At 39.5% G+C, this 17,840-nt stretch overlaps 1 protein-coding gene across 2 annotated transcripts in view; it reads left to right on the plus strand.

Annotated features, from left to right (window-relative positions):
* The window catches only part of DIP2B (disco interacting protein 2 homolog B), a 221,772-nt gene that overhangs the window by 176,524 nt on the left and 27,408 nt on the right, over nt 1–17,840 (plus strand). For both annotated transcript variants that reach the window (XM_041735560.1, XM_041735561.1), the window contains exons 20-25: nt 2,663–2,743; nt 4,818–4,945; nt 6,748–6,862; nt 10,451–10,652; nt 16,687–16,796; nt 16,951–17,031. In XM_041735560.1, the coding sequence (XP_041591494.1) occupies nt 2,663–2,743; nt 4,818–4,945; nt 6,748–6,862; nt 10,451–10,652; nt 16,687–16,796; nt 16,951–17,031 (717 nt within the window). The remainder of the gene's footprint in view (nt 1–2,662; nt 2,744–4,817; nt 4,946–6,747; nt 6,863–10,450; nt 10,653–16,686; nt 16,797–16,950; nt 17,032–17,840) is intronic.

A 17,840-nucleotide genomic window follows, 5' to 3' on the forward strand; every position in this document is an offset into this window, starting at 1 on the left:
TGTGTCTCTGCCTCTCTCTCTCTCTCTCTCTCTCTCTCTCTCTCTCTCTCTGACTATCATAAATAAATAAATAAACAAACAAACAAACAAACAAAAAGAGTGAGAGGCCTCACAAAAGTTCACTCTGGTGGTTATGCTATACTTTGAGCTCTGTAAGCCCAAATGTTACATTTTTTTTAAAAAGATTTTATTTATTTATTTATTCATGAGCGACAGAGATGGAGGCGGGGCAGAGACACAGGCAGAGGGAGAAGCAGGCTCCATGCTGGGAGCCCCTCGTGGGACTCCATCCCCGGTCTCCAGGATCACACCCTGGGCTGAAGGTGGCGCTAAACTGCTGCACCACCAGGGCTGCCCCCAAATATTAAATTTTAAGAGTACATTGACAACGCATCCATCTCTCCAGAGCAGACTCAAGTTAATCGGAGCCTATAGAGACTGATGTCACCCAGATCACTAGATTACTAATGAAGAACTGTCCTGTCACTGGGGCACATTGCTCCCATTATTCAGTCTTTCAGTCAACAAGTACTTTCTGAGCACCTTCTGTGCGTCTGCCAGTATCCTAGATGCTTGTGGTACCTCAGGAAAACAAACAGCTCCTCTAATAGCTCATATTCTAGTGGAACTAGCACATTGTTTTTCTGCAGACAGTTCTGCATGTGAAGACAAATTGTAATGAAAGTTTGCCTGGTGAGCCTGGAAATCAGAACAAGTATAATGAATTGTCTGTATTTCATAATTGGGATTGACCTGCCTCTAGGTAGCTTTTAGGGAACAAAAACCTCCATTTTCTGGGCCGTTGTATTAGACAATGCTTATTATATGACCACTGCTAGTTTTTCATTCTTTGAGCCTCCTTTTTCTGCAGTTGATTCTCAGTCTCACTATGACAGGGTACGTCTGTCTACCATACCATTATTGGTGCGTATCATTACAAAATGATGTAGCAACAGATGTAACCGATGGGAGAATGTTCTCTATATGAATGGTGTGGTGGCTAGAAAAGGTTAAGAACTCCTGAGCTGACTGACCATTATCTGTGTTTACAACCAAAAATGGCAAAATAGAAATTACTAAATGTCCGTTATTATCATCATCATTGCTACTACATTCTTGGCCTGCCTTCAAAAGTTGTGACCAGTTCACCTTGATGGGAGTAGAAATTGATAAATTCTTAAAGCGTAGGTTTACTGCCAGGCTCCTGATTTGCTCTCACAGGTGGCTCATTGCCTGTGCTGAGTGTCTATACGTTTTACTAATTTAATTTAAATCTACCCTACTTCTCTTCTTTTTAAATGCTTGCAGTACATATGTTTCCAATGTCTGAATTTCTTGTCATTGCATTTTCCTTATCATAAACAAGATCCTCAAGTAGTGTTTGAAGATACTGATAATACTTTATGACTTTGCCTTTCCTACAAGTGTAACTGCCTAGCCAAAATTCTCAGATTTTAATATCAGACTGCTTAGGTCCATAAATGATGAAGAAATTCTGAAATCTGCAATGATGGTGAAGTAGAATAAAAATCCTAGCCAAAAAAAGAGAACACTATTCTCTTAGTTTTGCAGGTTAAAGTCTCTAATATTTTTCTTACTGGATATTTAGATTTAAATCCTGGTTAACATTTCAATAGGACAGAAGACCTAGTAATGATGAGAAAATAAAGCGTATCTTTAAAAATAAGCTACTGGTGAGAAAAACTTGAAAAGGCTCATACCTTTTGTATAAATACACAGAAATCTGTACAGCAGTCTTCAGCAAGGCACATTTATAATAGTAAAATTAGATGGCCTCCCTAGTCAGAAAGACTGCTTGCACTGTAATAGCACCAAATTATCATAGTGTCCTGAGGACTGACTCTGGGCCAAACACTGCAAGTCTGTTTACATTCCCTTAATCTTTACCCTAAACCTGTGAGAAGCATTGGTAGCTCTATTTTATGGTCAAAGAAACTGAGGCTTTGAGAAGTCCAGGAACTTACCAGTAAGTACCAGAGCCAAAAATGGAACTTACGTCTGACTTCAAAGGCAACGCTATCTTGTCCCCCGTGTGATGATGTATCACAGAGCTATTGAATGAAGAGAGCTAGAGGAACAACCTGCATTTATAAAGGTGACCAAAGTGCATAGGTTTATGTGAAAAATACCAAGTATGGGAAAAAGGTTACTGAAAAAACGGTATATATGATTCCTTTTTCAAACATAAATTCTTAATATGTTCATATATATGTCTAGGGCAGCCCCGGTGGCTCAGCGGTTTAGTGCCGCCTTCAGCCCAGGGTGTGATCCTGGAGACCCAGGATCAAGTCCCATGTCGGGCTCCCTGCATGGAGCCTGCTTCTCCCTCTGCCTGTGTCTCTGCCTCTCTCTCTCTCTCTCTCTCTCTCTCTCTCTCTGTGTCTCTCATGAATAAATAAATAGAAATCTTAAAAAAAAAAAAGTTCCATATATATGTCTAAAAAGAGTCCAAGAGATTAACAGCAAAGTGTAAATGTTTATCCCTTAAAGAGGTGGGGATGCTGTGGTCACTCTTTAAATAATTTTAAGTTTTCAGCAAGTATATATTACTGTTGTGATTTTTTTTTTTTTTTAAGGCTTTTCTAAAGGTCAAGTACCTATTTTAAGAAAAAGCTAAGATTTTCACTGCTCTGTCTTTTAGGTGATTCCAGTGAATTCTGCAGGCTCTCCTGTTGGGGATGTGCCCTTCATCCGGTCAGGATTGCTGGGGTTTGTAGGGCCGGTAAGTGATAATATTCATGTTGGTTTGGGTGTATCCAATCCAGATATTTGTACTTTGCAAAGTTTCTGTCACTGAACAGAACAAATGCAGATTAGTTCAAGAATGTTACAGGGCCTCTTTTATATTTAGAGCTGTTTTTGTAAGAATATCATAAACTGAGGTAATATTTATTGCTTTCATTACCCAAGTTCATTTGACTCCTTCAAACTGAGACGTTTTTACTTTCAAAAACTCTTCATTTATTCTTGCTACATTTCTTTGATTTGATTTATATGTTTCAGTAAGCTAGAAGAGTGCTGAAAAAAGTTACCCTAGCAAAGGGAAACCATAATAAATAATGTACAAAGCATTTTCATACAAATTAGCAGCACTACACTATGAAAACAGTTTGTTTTCCATCAAATGGTATTTATAGGCCCTGGGTTTACAGAGACCATTATGATACAAAAAAAAAAAAAAAAATCTCAGCTCACAGCTAGCTTCATGAGCCAACAAGGAAGGTAGAGAGGCAGATAATGAAGGGTTTTACATGACATTGTGGGAAGTTTGGGTTATATTTTGTCAATAACAGACATTTATGATCATAGTTAAGCCCAGATATCTCCATCCAACTCTACCTCCTTGTTCTTTCTTCTCTTACCAACTCAAGTTACATAAGGAAAGATCTAATTTTATTTCTTCCCCACTATTTATGGAGGCAGGGAGTGTGAGGGCATACCTCTAAGAGGATCGCTGTCCTAGAAAGAGAAGTCTATAACTACTGTCTTGACTCCTCTCAGCCCCAAAAAGTTCCCCTCAACCCAGCTCCTTTTAGCTTACCTTTCATGGCTGAGGTCCAAGATGGAGCTGCAGCATCCTATCCGGGAAACAGGGTAGAGGAAAGAGTGCAGTCCTACCATCTCTTATGGAAGATTTCCTGAAGCTGCTGAGCAACACTTCCCCTTATGTCTCATTGGTCAGAGGGCACTGAAATACAGTCTTTATTTTGGTCAGCCATGCCCAGCTAAAAATTCTGCTGTGAAAGAAGGAGAGAAATGGACAAATCAGTGTCTTTCTGTTTACTTCCACCAATAGCACTTTTCAAACTGCGTTGGAAATGGCTGGTTCTTTTCTGCCTTCTGATATTAACCAGTAGCTTCCTGAGGCTAGAAGCTTCATCTTACTCACATAACGCAGTTGGTGTATGACATTACATTATACTTGATAATTCAATGAGAGACATTCATGTGGAGAAGACTACTAGATAATTGAATATGTGTAAATTGTCCAGGAAATTTAGGGCTTGTGTAATACACAGAAAGGTCAATTTATTGTAAATGGGTCTAGAAGAATTGTTGAGAAGTATTTGTACAGTGATGCTGTTAGGGCATTGACAGCAAATTTTCCTGCAGCTGTTGTCTTCTTGTAAAGAAGAGGAGGCTCCTGCAGTGTTTCTTAGACCTTTCTTTATGAGCCTATTTCTAATCTTGCCAGATGGAAACAGCATTACTCTTATAAACCTAAAACAGGCGCTCTCGTATTCAGCTGTTTAATTTCTTCTTAATTCTAGTTTTAAATGAGTTAATTTTTTTCTGTGCATCCATCTTGTAAATAGGTGCATAATCACAGCTGGAAAAATATGCTTATGTGAAATCCTAGCTGTTTCCTTATAAAATTCATCCCTGAGAATAAATATAAACAAATTCCTTTCTTATATACTGTAATTAATTGTAATATGCTCTGATTCCCCCTCTGATTTCTGAGGTATGAAACACTTTCTTAGGGCAGCCCCAGTGGCGCAGCGGTTTGGCGCTGCCTGTGGCCCAGGGCTTGATCCTGGAGACCCGGGATCAAGTCCCGCATCGGGCTCCCTGCGTGGAGCCTGTTTCTCCCTCTGCCTCTCGCTCTCTTGCTCTGTGTCTCTCATGAGTAAATAAAATAAAATCTTTAAAAAAAAAAGAAAAGAAACACTTTCTTAGAATCCATAAAATAGTTTTCTTCTCATTTTTGATGAGCTCTCTTCAAGACAAGAAGTAAAATGTCTGTTTTACTGTTTAAATAATGGAAATCAAGGTTAATTGTTGTTACCTTTTAGGGCAGTTTGGTGTTCGTGGTTGGAAAAATGGATGGGTTACTGATGGTTAGTGGTCGAAGACATAACGCTGATGACATTGTTGCTACTGGATTGGCTGTTGAATCAATAAAGACTGTTTATAGAGGAAGGTGAGTAGTACAAAATTCAAATGTTAGCACTTCCAGTGGAATCTAAATGTATCTTTACAGGGTGATTTGTATTCTGTAGTCTGAGTGATTGGGTTATTCTTGGTTAAGCACAGCAGGAACTGGCCTTTGAATATTTACCTTAATATGGCAGATTCTTTGATTGAAGTTGGGACGAATAAGATATAACCCCATCCTGTATTTTAATTTTTAACTATTACTATTTGTGGAATTCTGAGGACTCCGGAGAATTCTACTTAGAACAGTGAACTTAACTACATTCCATCAATATAGAAGTAGTGCCATTCAGACTAATTAATATAGATGCTACGTTGTAGGAATTTTATATCTGAGGATTGTTCCTCTTGCTCATCTCTAAATTATTACAACATTTTAACACAGAAATTGACATAGTACACAAGTGCTAACTTCAAATTCCGGGGATGAAGTCAATTACCAATCCTTTTTTTTTCTTTGTTTATTAGCACAAGAAAAGATATTTGGTACATATTTGAGTAGTTGATATCTGTCCAATAGTTTATAATCATGGGTATATATCTTTAAAGCACTCTTGGTATCCCTTTAGTTTTTTAAGATGTTAGGAAAGATTAATGAAACCAACATGAGAACCAGTTCCTAAAATGTGTAGTTTTTGTAATGATGTGGCTTCCTCTCAGATGTAAACTCAGTGAGGCACTAGACCTTCTGTCTTTGGTCACTGTTTATCCCCAGCACTCAGCACAGCGCCTGGCACATGGTAGGTGTTCAATAAATACATGTGGAAGGAAGGAAGGGAAGGAGATGGTCCTGCATGCTGACATATTCAGCTCTCCAGCGACTTCCCATTCTTTCATGCACCAGTTCAACAAATATTTATTGGATGTCAACTGTGTGCCACTGTTCTGAGTGCTCAGAGGGTTGCATGGGGCATGTAGCAGTGAACCAAACAGGCCGGGTCTCTGCCCTTGTGAAGCTCACATTCTCATTGGGGGAAACAGACAGTAAGTGCAGAGACAGGGAAATAGAGAACATGGGGGATGATGCTAAGTGCCCCATAGAAAGAACACCCCTGGGGGGGGAGGTGTGCTTACCGGTTTGTATAGGGTGGTCTGGGAATGCCTCACTAGTAAGGGGACCTTCGAGCGGAGACCTCACTCAGAAAACATCCCCCTCCCCTTGGCCTGCCAGGTCCCCCTGCCTGCCCTGGCCTGGCTCTGACCTCTCCCCACCACTCTCTGCTTCACCACTCTGCTCCAGGCACACTGGCCTTCTTGCTGTTCCTCAAACCTGCCAAGCTCGTTCCTACCTCAGAACCTTTTCGCTTTCCGTTCCTTCTGCCCGGAAACCTCTTCCTCCAGATCTTCGCATGGCTCGCGTCCTCACTTCACTCAGGTCTCTGCTCCAGTGTCCGCTCCTCAGGGAGGCACTCCCCAACCACCCTGCCTTCGGTGGTGCGGCCACCCCGCACACCACTGTGCCCCTTGCCCTGCCTTGCTTTCCTTCCTAGTGTATACTACAACATGACATGATTTTATATTTATTTGTTCTGTCTCTGACATGCAAGCTCCATGAAGACAGGGACTTTGTCCTATTTATCACTGTGTCCCACTGTTCATGCCAGTGGTGCTTATTCATACATGTTTTGAGTCCTCATTTTAATGGTAATGACTGTGGCATTTTCTTTTCTAAACTACTCATTTCTGGGTAGCGTGGTGGGGATGTCTCCTCTCTGTTATTCCAACTGAGCAAAGCAAACAAAACTGGTTATGAAGGGAGTCCTGATGTGTTCGATCTGTCTCTCTTAGAATTGCTGTGTTTTCTGTGTCTGTATTTTATGATGAGCGCATTGTGGTGGTTGCGGAACAAAGACCCGACGCCTCAGAGGAAGACAGTTTCCAGTGGATGAGCCGTGTGTTGCAGGTGAGCACACATTGGGTATTTGTCAGGGCCTGTTGGTTTTGTTGTCAGAGGTGACAGCAACCACTGATCAAGCCTTTTCTTTGTTGGGCCAGTTATGACACCTTGCTTTTCTTACTAGTCAGTACTTGGATTTCTGGGTACTATTGGCAAAATAATGTAATTAGTACCATTTCTCCCTCTGGACTACATAGTATTTTTCTGCTCAGGTTGCCAAGAAATTGAATTGACCTGCCTCAGCAAATTCTTTCTCTTTTTTTGTGCCTGAGTGGTTAGTAACCATGGAAGTTTAAACTAACCATGTGTGGAACACATCTTTAACAGAAATCAATCCGCTTGTCAACAACTACAGTCTTACTACATATGTTCTCTAATGGGTGTCTAGCGTGCAGGGATCCAAGCAAATGTAAGATATTGTTCTTCTTCTGAAGGAGCTTTCCTATGGAGTTAGAGAGCTGAGTAAGATAAGCCATCAGAGAAGGAGAAAGACCTGAGCTCTGTGTGAGGGATACGTTACTAGTTAGGGGGGTAGAGTGATGAGAAGAGTCAGTCTTCATTCAAAATTACAGCCTTTTGGGAATCCCTGGGTGGCTCAGCGGTTTAGCACCTGCCTTTGGCCCAGGGCACGATCCTGGAGTCCTGGGATCGAGTTCCGTGTTGGGCTCCTGGCATGGAGCCTGCTTCTCCCTCTGCCTGTGTCTCTGCCTTTCTCTCTCTCTTTCTCCATCTCTCTCTCTCTCTCTCATGAACAAATAAATAAATCTTTAAAAATAAAAAAAAAGAAATTACAGCCTTTGGATCGCCCCACCACTTCATTCCAGAACTGTGCCTTCGGGCAAGTTACTTAACCGCATTCAGTTGACTTCTGAACCTGTAAAGTGGGGATAAAATGATAGAGCTATGGGAAGGATTCAGTGAGGTCATTATTTGAAGTATACAAGGTGCATTTAGTAAATAACAATGGTGATTATTATTAACAGCAAAAATAATTGCAAGCATAATCTCCAGTAAGGAGTTTAGAGAGACTGTTGTTTTAAATAACATTCCCTTTCACTCTCTATTTGCCTGTGCGGTATTCATCACCATGTGTTTATAGTTACTGTTTTCTACATCCACTACAGTATAAGGCCAATGAAAGCCAAGACCTCCCCTGTTTTGTTCACAATTCAGTCCCCAAATCCTGATAGTCATGCCAGCACATACACATAGCAGGCTCAGTAGATATTTGTTGGATCATATATGATCCCCCAAAAAAGCATGGGCTGTCTTTGACAAAGAAAATTCTACGGCAGCCCCAGTGGCTCAGTGGCTTAGTGCCACCTTTGGCCCAGAGCCTGATCCTGGAGACCTGGGATCGAGTCCCACGTCAAGCTCCCTGCATGGAGCCTGCTTCTCCTTCTGCCTGTGTCTCTGCCTCTCTCTGTGTGTCTCTCATGAATAAATAAATAAAATCTTAAAAAAAAAAAAAAAAGAAAGAAAGAAAAAGAAAATTCTGTGTTACTAGAAGTGTTCCCAACATGTATTATTTATCTGCTTGGGGCATTTGGATATATTCACTGCTAGTTAGTAGTAATGTTGAAGAAATGATGCAAACCTGAGATGAGTGATAGGGCAAGATGACTTTGAAGATTTCCTTTATCCTCACGGTCTGTAGTTCTGAATTATCAGCTGGTAGAACAAGATTATTTGTAGTGAAAAAACAAGAAAGAGAATCTACGGAGGATAGGCTGGTCAGAAAAGACCATGAACAGGTGGGGCTGGGCTGATCTCTGAAATATGGCTAAGAATCAGACCTGCCAAGAGAATATTTTCCATACTATTCATGTTTTCAAACAAACAAAATGCTTATTTCATTTGGAATGAATTGTGAGACATAATGGAAGAATGTTGTGATGAGTTACACATTTTTTCCCTATTATAGGAAACTGAAATTTCCCAAGATATTTCTTATTTTTCCCTGGAAAGCAATTATAGAAATTACATGCTCTGCTAACTTACTAATCTGGATTCTTGTAAAAGTCATTCAGGGTCTGATTTGGTCATGAAATAAGAGGGCATTATCTCCCCAGTATCTGTAGCTTCTCAGCTTGGAGCATTTGGATCTACAGTAGAATAGTAAGGACCCCATATGTTCTGGTAGGGAAGAGCCTAGAGGTTAACTCCAGATATGTGTATAACATAAACTAAATACCTAACTTAGAACTTTTTTGAAAAGGTGGTCGATGGATAATTTGCCAGATGGTGTATTTTCAGTGGGGAGTCCAGGCTACAGGTAATAACATTTGCAGACTCTGTATGTTCTAAAATACCAGAGATTTAGGAACCTGCCGGACTTTCTATTTCCCAGTCGCCTGTATTGATTAGTAGGATAGTCTGAGTAATATGATGTTCAAGTTTATTTCTTTGCACTGTCAAATTGCTTTAAAACAAGGCCTTGTCTGTCTTATGACCATCAGTCCATTCTTCTAAGGCTATATCTGCTTTTCAGTAAGGCTTATGGGTGATACAGTAGAACTCTCAGCTGGTATACTTGGAACTGACATTAATAGTGGTCAGTTTTAAAAGGTGATTGAAGCTGAGAATCATAAAAAGAAATTCTTCAAGTATTAAGTTTTAACACAAAACATGTAAATATCTGCATTTCATAATAGAGTAGTGTGACAACCTACTTCCATAAACTACATCAAATTGCATGGTCTTTGGTTTGTTTTCATTTCCTTTAAGTTAGACTAGAATGCAGGTACATGCAAAGGGACTAGAATACAGAATCCTACCTTTTAGAATTAACTTGTGTCTACCAATGATAACTTTTTAATGAGGCTTTCCAAGGCATAACTCTCTCTATCCTTTTACACTCTATTTTATCAATTGATATAATAGTTAAATTATGGATTTAGGATTCTTTTAGGATTCTAGGATTCTTTTAACAAAATTTTCATGTCAATAGTAGATGCTTAAAAGATGCCACCTAGAGACCTGGTGCAGATGCTTTAAGATGCTTAAAACATTTCTTTTTCTAGCCAGATTTCAAGAACAAGCATAAAAGGCACAGAAACAAGCTCAGCTGACGTTTAGCAAGGGCACAGGTACAGGGCTGGGAGCGGAGATGCACTGAGGGAGTCAGTGGCCTCCAGGCTCCGTGTGCAGTGGGCTTTACCCATTGTTTTGTAGACAGGATTCTGAGTAACCTGGTGAACCAGTTAAGTGAGGGCCCACGTCCAGGCTTCTCTTGTGCTCATAATAAAAATACTTTGCCTCTGCTGACTTGAGTTATGTTGTCTATTAAAAGACCCAAAACAAATTTCTAGTTTTTGGGCATTATCATTCAAGAGAGGACATATTAGGCTTACAAATCAGTATCTACCACTGTCTATTTAGATCATATCTTACCTGTCTTATACTGATCTCTGCCATTGGTAAGAGAAGTAGGGAACTTCAGGTGTATGAGGTCTTAATAATCTAGGAGATTCTAGACCCTAGAGTGGATAGAAAAGTTTCGAAAATCCTAGAGTAGAATAATGGATTACATTAGGAGGTTGTCAAATATGGTAAAATTAATCTCACTGAATATTTTTCTTTGTGTTTTTCTAGGCAATTGATAGCATTCATCAAGTGGGTGTTTATTGTCTTGCTCTGGTGCCTGCCAATACATTGCCAAAAACTCCTCTAGGAGGGATCCATATATCTCAGACGAAACAGCTCTTTCTGGAGGGATCTCTGCATCCTTGCAATATCCTCATGTGCCCTCATACATGTGTGACCAATTTGCCAAAACCTCGACAAAAGCAACCAGGTAATATGCTAGCTTTGAAGACATAACATTAAAATTATAACTTCAAGGGGTGCTTGGGTGGCTCAAGTCAGTTAAACATCTGCCTTTGACTCAGGTCATGACCCCAAGGACCTGGGATCCAGCCCCACATTAGGCTCCCTGCTCAGCGGGGAGCCTCCTTCTTTCTCTATTCCTCCCTTCTGCTCGCTTTCTCTCTTGCACTCTCTCTGTCTCTCTCAAATAAATAAAATCTTTAAAAAATGAAATGATTAGAAGAAAAAAAAATGAAATGACTTAAAAAGTTAGAACTTCAAGAAGCTGACATTTTTCATCATGATTCTTTCTCTAAGATTAGAGAAAGGTTAGTAACACAAGAATAGCATTAGATGACCAAAAGCAGAGAGGATTGAGAACCTGCAGCTTTTTCTGAGTTTATCACTGGCTTCCTCTTCTGAGTAATTCTCAGTAGTGTGCTTCCATATCCCCTGGATGTAAGGTTGGGGTCAAGATGATCAAAATCTCACTTGTGGAACCTAGAATAAAACAAGTCATCTCAGAGAAGGTTCTAATAATAATAAAAATAGCTAGTATTTATTAAGTGCTTACTAAAAGCCAAGTACATGCCAAGCATTGTATGTGATCCTAAAGTGTTGCCCTCAGCTGTGGAAAATAAAATTTAGAAAAGTTAAGAATTGTGCTCAAAATCATATAGCTAGTTAGTGGGAGAGTTGAGGCTGACACCATTTGTTACTCTAAAATCCACACTCTGTAAAAAAAATAAAAAAATAAAATAAAATAAAATAAAAAATAAAATCCACACTCTGAATTACTATGTTATACTGCCTTTCTGTTGGGAATCACTTACTGAGAGTAATCCCTCATTCCTTTTAAGCTTTAGAGGTCTGATTTGGGCCTATAATATCTCTGGAGAATAAGATAACCTAATTTCGAAATTTTCTACTTTGTAAGCACAAGATAAATAGCATATTTTGCATTTGCCACATTCCTGTGAATTCAAGATGCAGGAAAGCATATGTTAATTGCCATACGGAAAAAAGAAAAAACCTCAAATGGTCCATTTCACTTCTTTACCTTATTTCTGAGCAGACAGAGGTTACAAGGCTGAATAAGAGGCTAAAGGGAGGAGTAATTAATTGATGGTCAATCATGTTGAAATATCTATTCAACTCCACCTGAAATCATGAAGCTTTGATGCTATTTTATTTTAATTGAAAAGATAGTAAGAGGCTCCCAGTTTCCTGAATCCCTGAAAACACACGAGAGCCAAAATCTGGACCTTACAGATCCTGCCAGCACCACCCGTTCACCTACTTGCATATGTGTACACTCACAGACAGAGTGTACATAAGCACATTGGCCTCCAAACGTGTTGGGACGAGAAGAGGTAGTGAGTGGTGAGATTAGGAAGGAATGGGGGGATGTGTGGCATTTAATCATGTTTCTGTAAGACAGCTTTTGCTGAAAAGTAAACATGCACAATAATAAAATAAAAGGTTAGCCTCTTTCTAGGATATTTTTATTCAAGACACTATCCTAACATTATTAGAATTTTAATATACTCTGCAAAAGTTACTTCAGTGATCTGGTGGCCAAAGATGATATCACAGTTGTTTATCTCAGTAGATGTTACTGTCAGTTCATCAGCTAGCCTTAGTATTTAGTAACAGTGTATATAGAGCTAAAGTATGTATGATATTTACCAGTTTCTGCTGGTGGAAATAAGAGTTTATAGAGGCTAATATAGAGGCAGTCAAAATCAAGAAGTCTGTAAGTAACTCATCAAAAGTATAAAAACTATCTTCGTATCGCCTGCCTGTCTGGCAGATGCATATAACAAACACCTCCTTCTTCATCTTACATCCTGGTTTACTGAAGACCTACATTCATTTGTCATGTGTAAAATCTTATTAAGTAGTTTTTAATATATTAAATATCTTTTTTAATTGAAATATAAACATTCAGTATTACATTAGTTTCAGGTGTACACTCTAACAACTCAACAATTCTGTACATGACTCAGTATTCATAGCAATAAGTGTACTCTTATAATAAAATCCTATTTTAAATAGCATTTAAGGGCAGCCCCGGTGGCTCAATGGTTTAGCACTGCCTTCGGCCCAGGGTGTGATCCTGGAGACCCAGATCGAGTCCCACGTCGGGCTCCCTGTGTGGAGCCTGCTTCTCCCTCTGCCTGTGTCTCTGCCTCTCTCTCTCTCTCTCTCTCTCTCTCTCTCATGAATAAGTGAATAAAATCTTTTAAAAAATAATAAATAAATAGCAATTAATCTAGGATTCTTTTAACAAAATTTTCATGTCAATAGTAGATGCTTAAAAGATGCCACCTAGAGACCTGGTGCAGATGCTTTAAGATGCTTAAAACATTTCTTTTTCTAGCCAGATTTCAATCAATTGTATTAAATGATGAAACATATAAAAGATTATTCCTAAGCCTCCAGAGATAGGGCATCTGTCTAATGAAGGCATTAGGTTTGGATTCTGTATTTTTGCTCTCTGTTGTGATGGCCTGCTAAGATTTGGTGGGATGGATATATGGGTTGGACCAAAGCAGTTTGAAAACCATGGCATAGATGGGGTGGAGATAACTTGGGGATAACATGAGAGCTTGGGATTTAAGAAGGACATGGGAAAGTGAGAGGAATAGGAATAAGGTAAGAAAGAAGAGAAAAGGAAGATGGACAAGGTGTTAAGGGAGCCTGGTGACAAAAATCTCAGTGAGCTGCCTGTTGGAGCTACAGTGTAAAGAATGGGAATGTATTAGGATTGGTTTTGGCTGCAGATTTCAGAAAAACCAAATAGCTGCTTAGAAAACGAGACAAGTTTTTCTTTCTCAGAAGAAATTCAGGGCTAGACATTGTGGGACTAGTGTGGTAGCTCCTCAGTCCTTGTGGTTCCAGCTTCCCATCTTTTTGCTCTGGCACTATATCAGCCAACTGTTGTTACGGATATGCCACATAACAGATAACTCTAAATCTCAGTAGCTGGAAAAAAGCACTTATTTTTCACTCAGGTTGTGGCTCTGCTGAACTTGGCTAGGATCAGCTGGGCTTGGCTTGATTCCATCTTGTAGGTTGGGTTCAGAACTATTCTGTGTGTCTCCTCATCATGGGACCAGTAGCTACTGGGCCGTATTTTCCTCAAGGCAGATGGCAAAAGCAAGAAGGCAAGCCAAACCACACGAGCATATTTAAAGCTTCTGTTCGTGTCATGTCTCCTAACGTGTCATTGTCCAAAACAAGTTCAGACCGTGCCCAGAATCAGTGGAGCAGAGAGGTATACTCCTCTCATAAAATCACGGCAACAACAGGAAGGAAAGGAAGGATTATAAGAACAATAAAACAATCTGCCACAGCCATCCTAGCATATGCCTCAGGGCCCAGTTAGGCTCCCTGACCTCGCATCATTACAGATCACTTCCTTTTACATATTAGTCTCCCACACTAAGGAATACAGTCTAAATTTCAGGTATTGATTTGCCCAGCGTAAAACAGAGGAGTCTATTTTTAAGGAAGAAGAGGGATCTAGATATTGGGATTGGTGACTGACATTCTTTGCCACAGTTAATTTGCATAATTTTGTGGGAAAAATAAGCAGGCATACTTACAGGTACAGCAGGGTGTCAGCAGTTAGCCTTCTAGACATGATTGTTCTCATTTTTTCTCTTTGATCCTTAGATGTAAGGAATATAGACTGAAGGACCTCAAGAAATTGCTGCTGAATTATTTTTGTTGTTTTAAGCTACTCTGAAAAATTCACTTTTAAAAAGACATGCCTTTATTAATTTTACTGGAATTAATAACCCAGGACTGGGTAGCTAACACAATCAGATGTACTCTAAGTCCCTGCCTGTATAAAAAGCTGTCATCAATGTGACATATCTTGTATGTAACTTGTTATGTGATTTCTTAGGAAGGCGTTTTGCATATTATACTTAAAATTGCAGTGGACACTTTGTAGACTAAAATTGTTCAACAGAGTTTTGGAGTACTTTATGCTTCCTGAGTTTTTATTCAATTTGAAAACAATTTTTAACTTTTCATTTTGAAATAATTTCACACTTCCATGTTGCCAGATACTAGAAAGAATTCTTATACCCTTTACCTACTTTCCCCAAATATTTTGAGTCTGTTATTTAAGTAATTTTGTTCCAGCTGTTTCAGTATATTTAGGATCAACAGATTTTGGCAAAAACCTATTTAGTATTAATTGATACATAACATCAGCATTATTCAAAACTTGGCTGGTAATAAGTTTTGTGATTTTTAAAAATTTTTATTTATTTGACAGAGAGAGGGAGTGAGAAAGCATAAGCAGGGGGGAGGAGCAGAGGAGGAGGGAGAAGCCTGCTTCTCCTGAGCAGGGAGCCCAACACGGGCCTTTATCCCAGGACCCTGGGATCATGAGACAGACGCTTAACCGACTGAGCCACCCAGGTGCCCAGTTCTGTTATCTTTTACCATCTGCTTAGTTTAATACAATAGAGTCTTCAAGTGAGCAATCAAGAAAGGTATATAGCACCCTAGCACTTTTTCTTTGAAGAGAGGGAGAGTTCTCCCTTTTTATTTGGAAGTGTCAACCTGTGGAAATGTTGAAAAATACTACAATGAACACCTGTATACCATCTCCTAGATTCACCAGTTGTTAACATTATTTTACTGAACTCCTTGAAAATAAATTGCAGACATCATGACATTTCACTCCTAAATATTTCAGTAATGTTATCTCCAAAGACAAAAAAAAAAAAAAAATCTCCTAAAGTTTTCCTAATCAACAACAATACTATTATTCTATTAAGAAATTTAACCTTGGGGCATGTGGGTGGTTCGGTCAGTTAAGAATCCGATTCGATTTCCAGATGAGATCATGATCTCAGGGTCAAGACGTGGAGCCTGCATGCTCAGGCTCCGTGCTAGGCGTGGACCCTGCTTGGATTCTCTCTCCCTCTCCCTTTGCCTGTCCCCTGCCCTCCCACCCCTGCTCCTGCACACACACTCTTTTTTTTAAAAAAAAAGAAGTTTAACCTTAATATAATGCTTTCATATAATAATACACAGTCTGTATCCAGATTTTTCCACTTGCTTATTACAGCTGATTTTTAAAAATTTAGTATCCAGTCAGGGTCATGCATTGCATTTGGCTGTCATGTCCTTTAATTTAGAAGTCAAAGCCTTATTTTCTCTTAAAGACATGGTTTTTGAAGAGTCCAGGCCAGTTATCTTATAGAATATCCCACAATGTGGATATATCACATTATTTATTAAGTAAACTTTTAGTAAAGCACTTCTGAGATTCCCGATGAACCCACTCTCAGTCCTCATAGATGGCAATTTCTTTCCAGATCAGATATTCCCAACTGTTAAGTCTATTTTTAGGGTCATACCATGATCATAGCTGATGAGATTATTTATCAGTAGGAACCAGTGCAACACTGTCACCTTCTTAGAGTGAAAACTTCCTCATCCCCAAGCTATAGGAACCCACCTACTCCCTTCCACCCTCCAAACCCCTGTCTCTTCTCTGGTTCTTTTTTTTTTTTTTTTTAAGTGGCTTTATTTTTATTTATTTATTTTTATTTTTTTTTATTTATGATAGTCACAGAGAGAGAGAGAGAGAGAGGCAGAGACACAGGCAGAGGGAGAAGCAGGCTCCATGCACTGGGAGCCCGATGTGGGATTCGATCCCGGGTCTCCAGGATCGCGCCCTGGGCCAAAGGCAGGCGTCAAACCGCTGTGCCACCCAGGGATCCCTCTTCTCTGGTTCTATCTTGGTTTTTTTTTTCTAGCACTTCCTACTACTTGACATCGTTTATTTGGGTCTGTACTTATTGGTTGCCTTTCCTCACTAGAATACAAGTTGTTTGTCTTGTTTACTGCTGTGTTCCCAAGGCCTGGAAGAGTGCTCTCAGTCTGTATTGTTGAATGAATATTTGAACTGGTTTGGGTCAGTCTGGAAATACTTCAGGGATATAATTTGAATTACTATCCCCCAGAGAGTTGATTTTTACCTTTATTTACAGGTGTGGGCCCTGCTTCCGTGATGGTTGGGAACCTGGTTGCTGGGAAACGCATAGCACAAGCTGCAGGAAGAGATCTTGGGCAAATTGAAGAGAATGACTTAGTGAGGAAGGTAAGAGTTCAGAAGTGTTGGTTTTTATAAACAAATCAAAGACAGAACTTAGACTTCGGTAGTAGATGGAAGATGCATAGTAGATGGAAGATGCATTATCCAATTTTTGCAAAGTTACTGACCCTGCTTCCTTTTTTCTGCCCTATGACTTCAGCACCAATTTCTGGCAGAGATTTTACAGTGGCGAGCCCAGGCAACTCCTGACCATGTACTCTTCATGCTGTTAAATGCCAAGGTATTAAAAATCCAATTGTATGTTTAATCAGATGAATATTGTGGGAGGATCTTAGGCACTCTTGATCGCTTTCATCAGAAAATTTCTTTTGTCAACTCTGGGAGGAGTTCCTGCTTTCTCCTTGTTTTGACATACGAGGATAAATTGTGCAATCACTTCAAGGTTGAAAGGAGACCTCCTGGAGTGTTGTTTAATGTCGGCTCTCCTTGAGTTTCAGTCGAACCGCCTTTATTCAGTTCTGATAGGAACAGTGGGGCCGACAATGTAGTTCCATAGATCTACAGATGTATAGGATGCATTATTATGTCATGTCATTTCTTACCCAATTTGACTTTTAATTCTTGGACTTCTACCAGGAAGAAAATGACCTTAGATCAGCATTTTTTTTAAGATTCTATTTATTATTTTTAATTATTTGCTATTAGTTATTTGAGAGGAAGGACAAGAAAGAGTACAAGCAGAGGGAGAAGAAGACAGAGAAGCAGACTCCCTGCTGAGCAGGGAGCTGGATGGGGCTCGATCCCAGGCCCCAGGGATCATGACCTAAGCTGAAGCTAGAAGCTTAACCGACTCCGCTAACCCAGGCACCCCATAGATAAATAATTTTTAAAATAAAGTCATTTTTACTATATATTCTTAAATGATTTATTGCTGACAGATGAAAAACAAATAGAAAATTATTCAAAAGTACATTTAACTGGTACTTTTTAATAGATGGCTCATCAGAATATTATTTTTTTTTTAAGTTATGCATTCTGTGAGTGTACGCTGATATATGTTCTAATGGCTGAATCCGGCTGAAAGTACCG

Source organism: Vulpes lagopus, chromosome 21, assembly GCF_018345385.1.
Source record: "Vulpes lagopus strain Blue_001 chromosome 21, ASM1834538v1, whole genome shotgun sequence".
NCBI lineage: Eukaryota > Metazoa > Chordata > Mammalia > Carnivora > Canidae > Vulpes > Vulpes lagopus.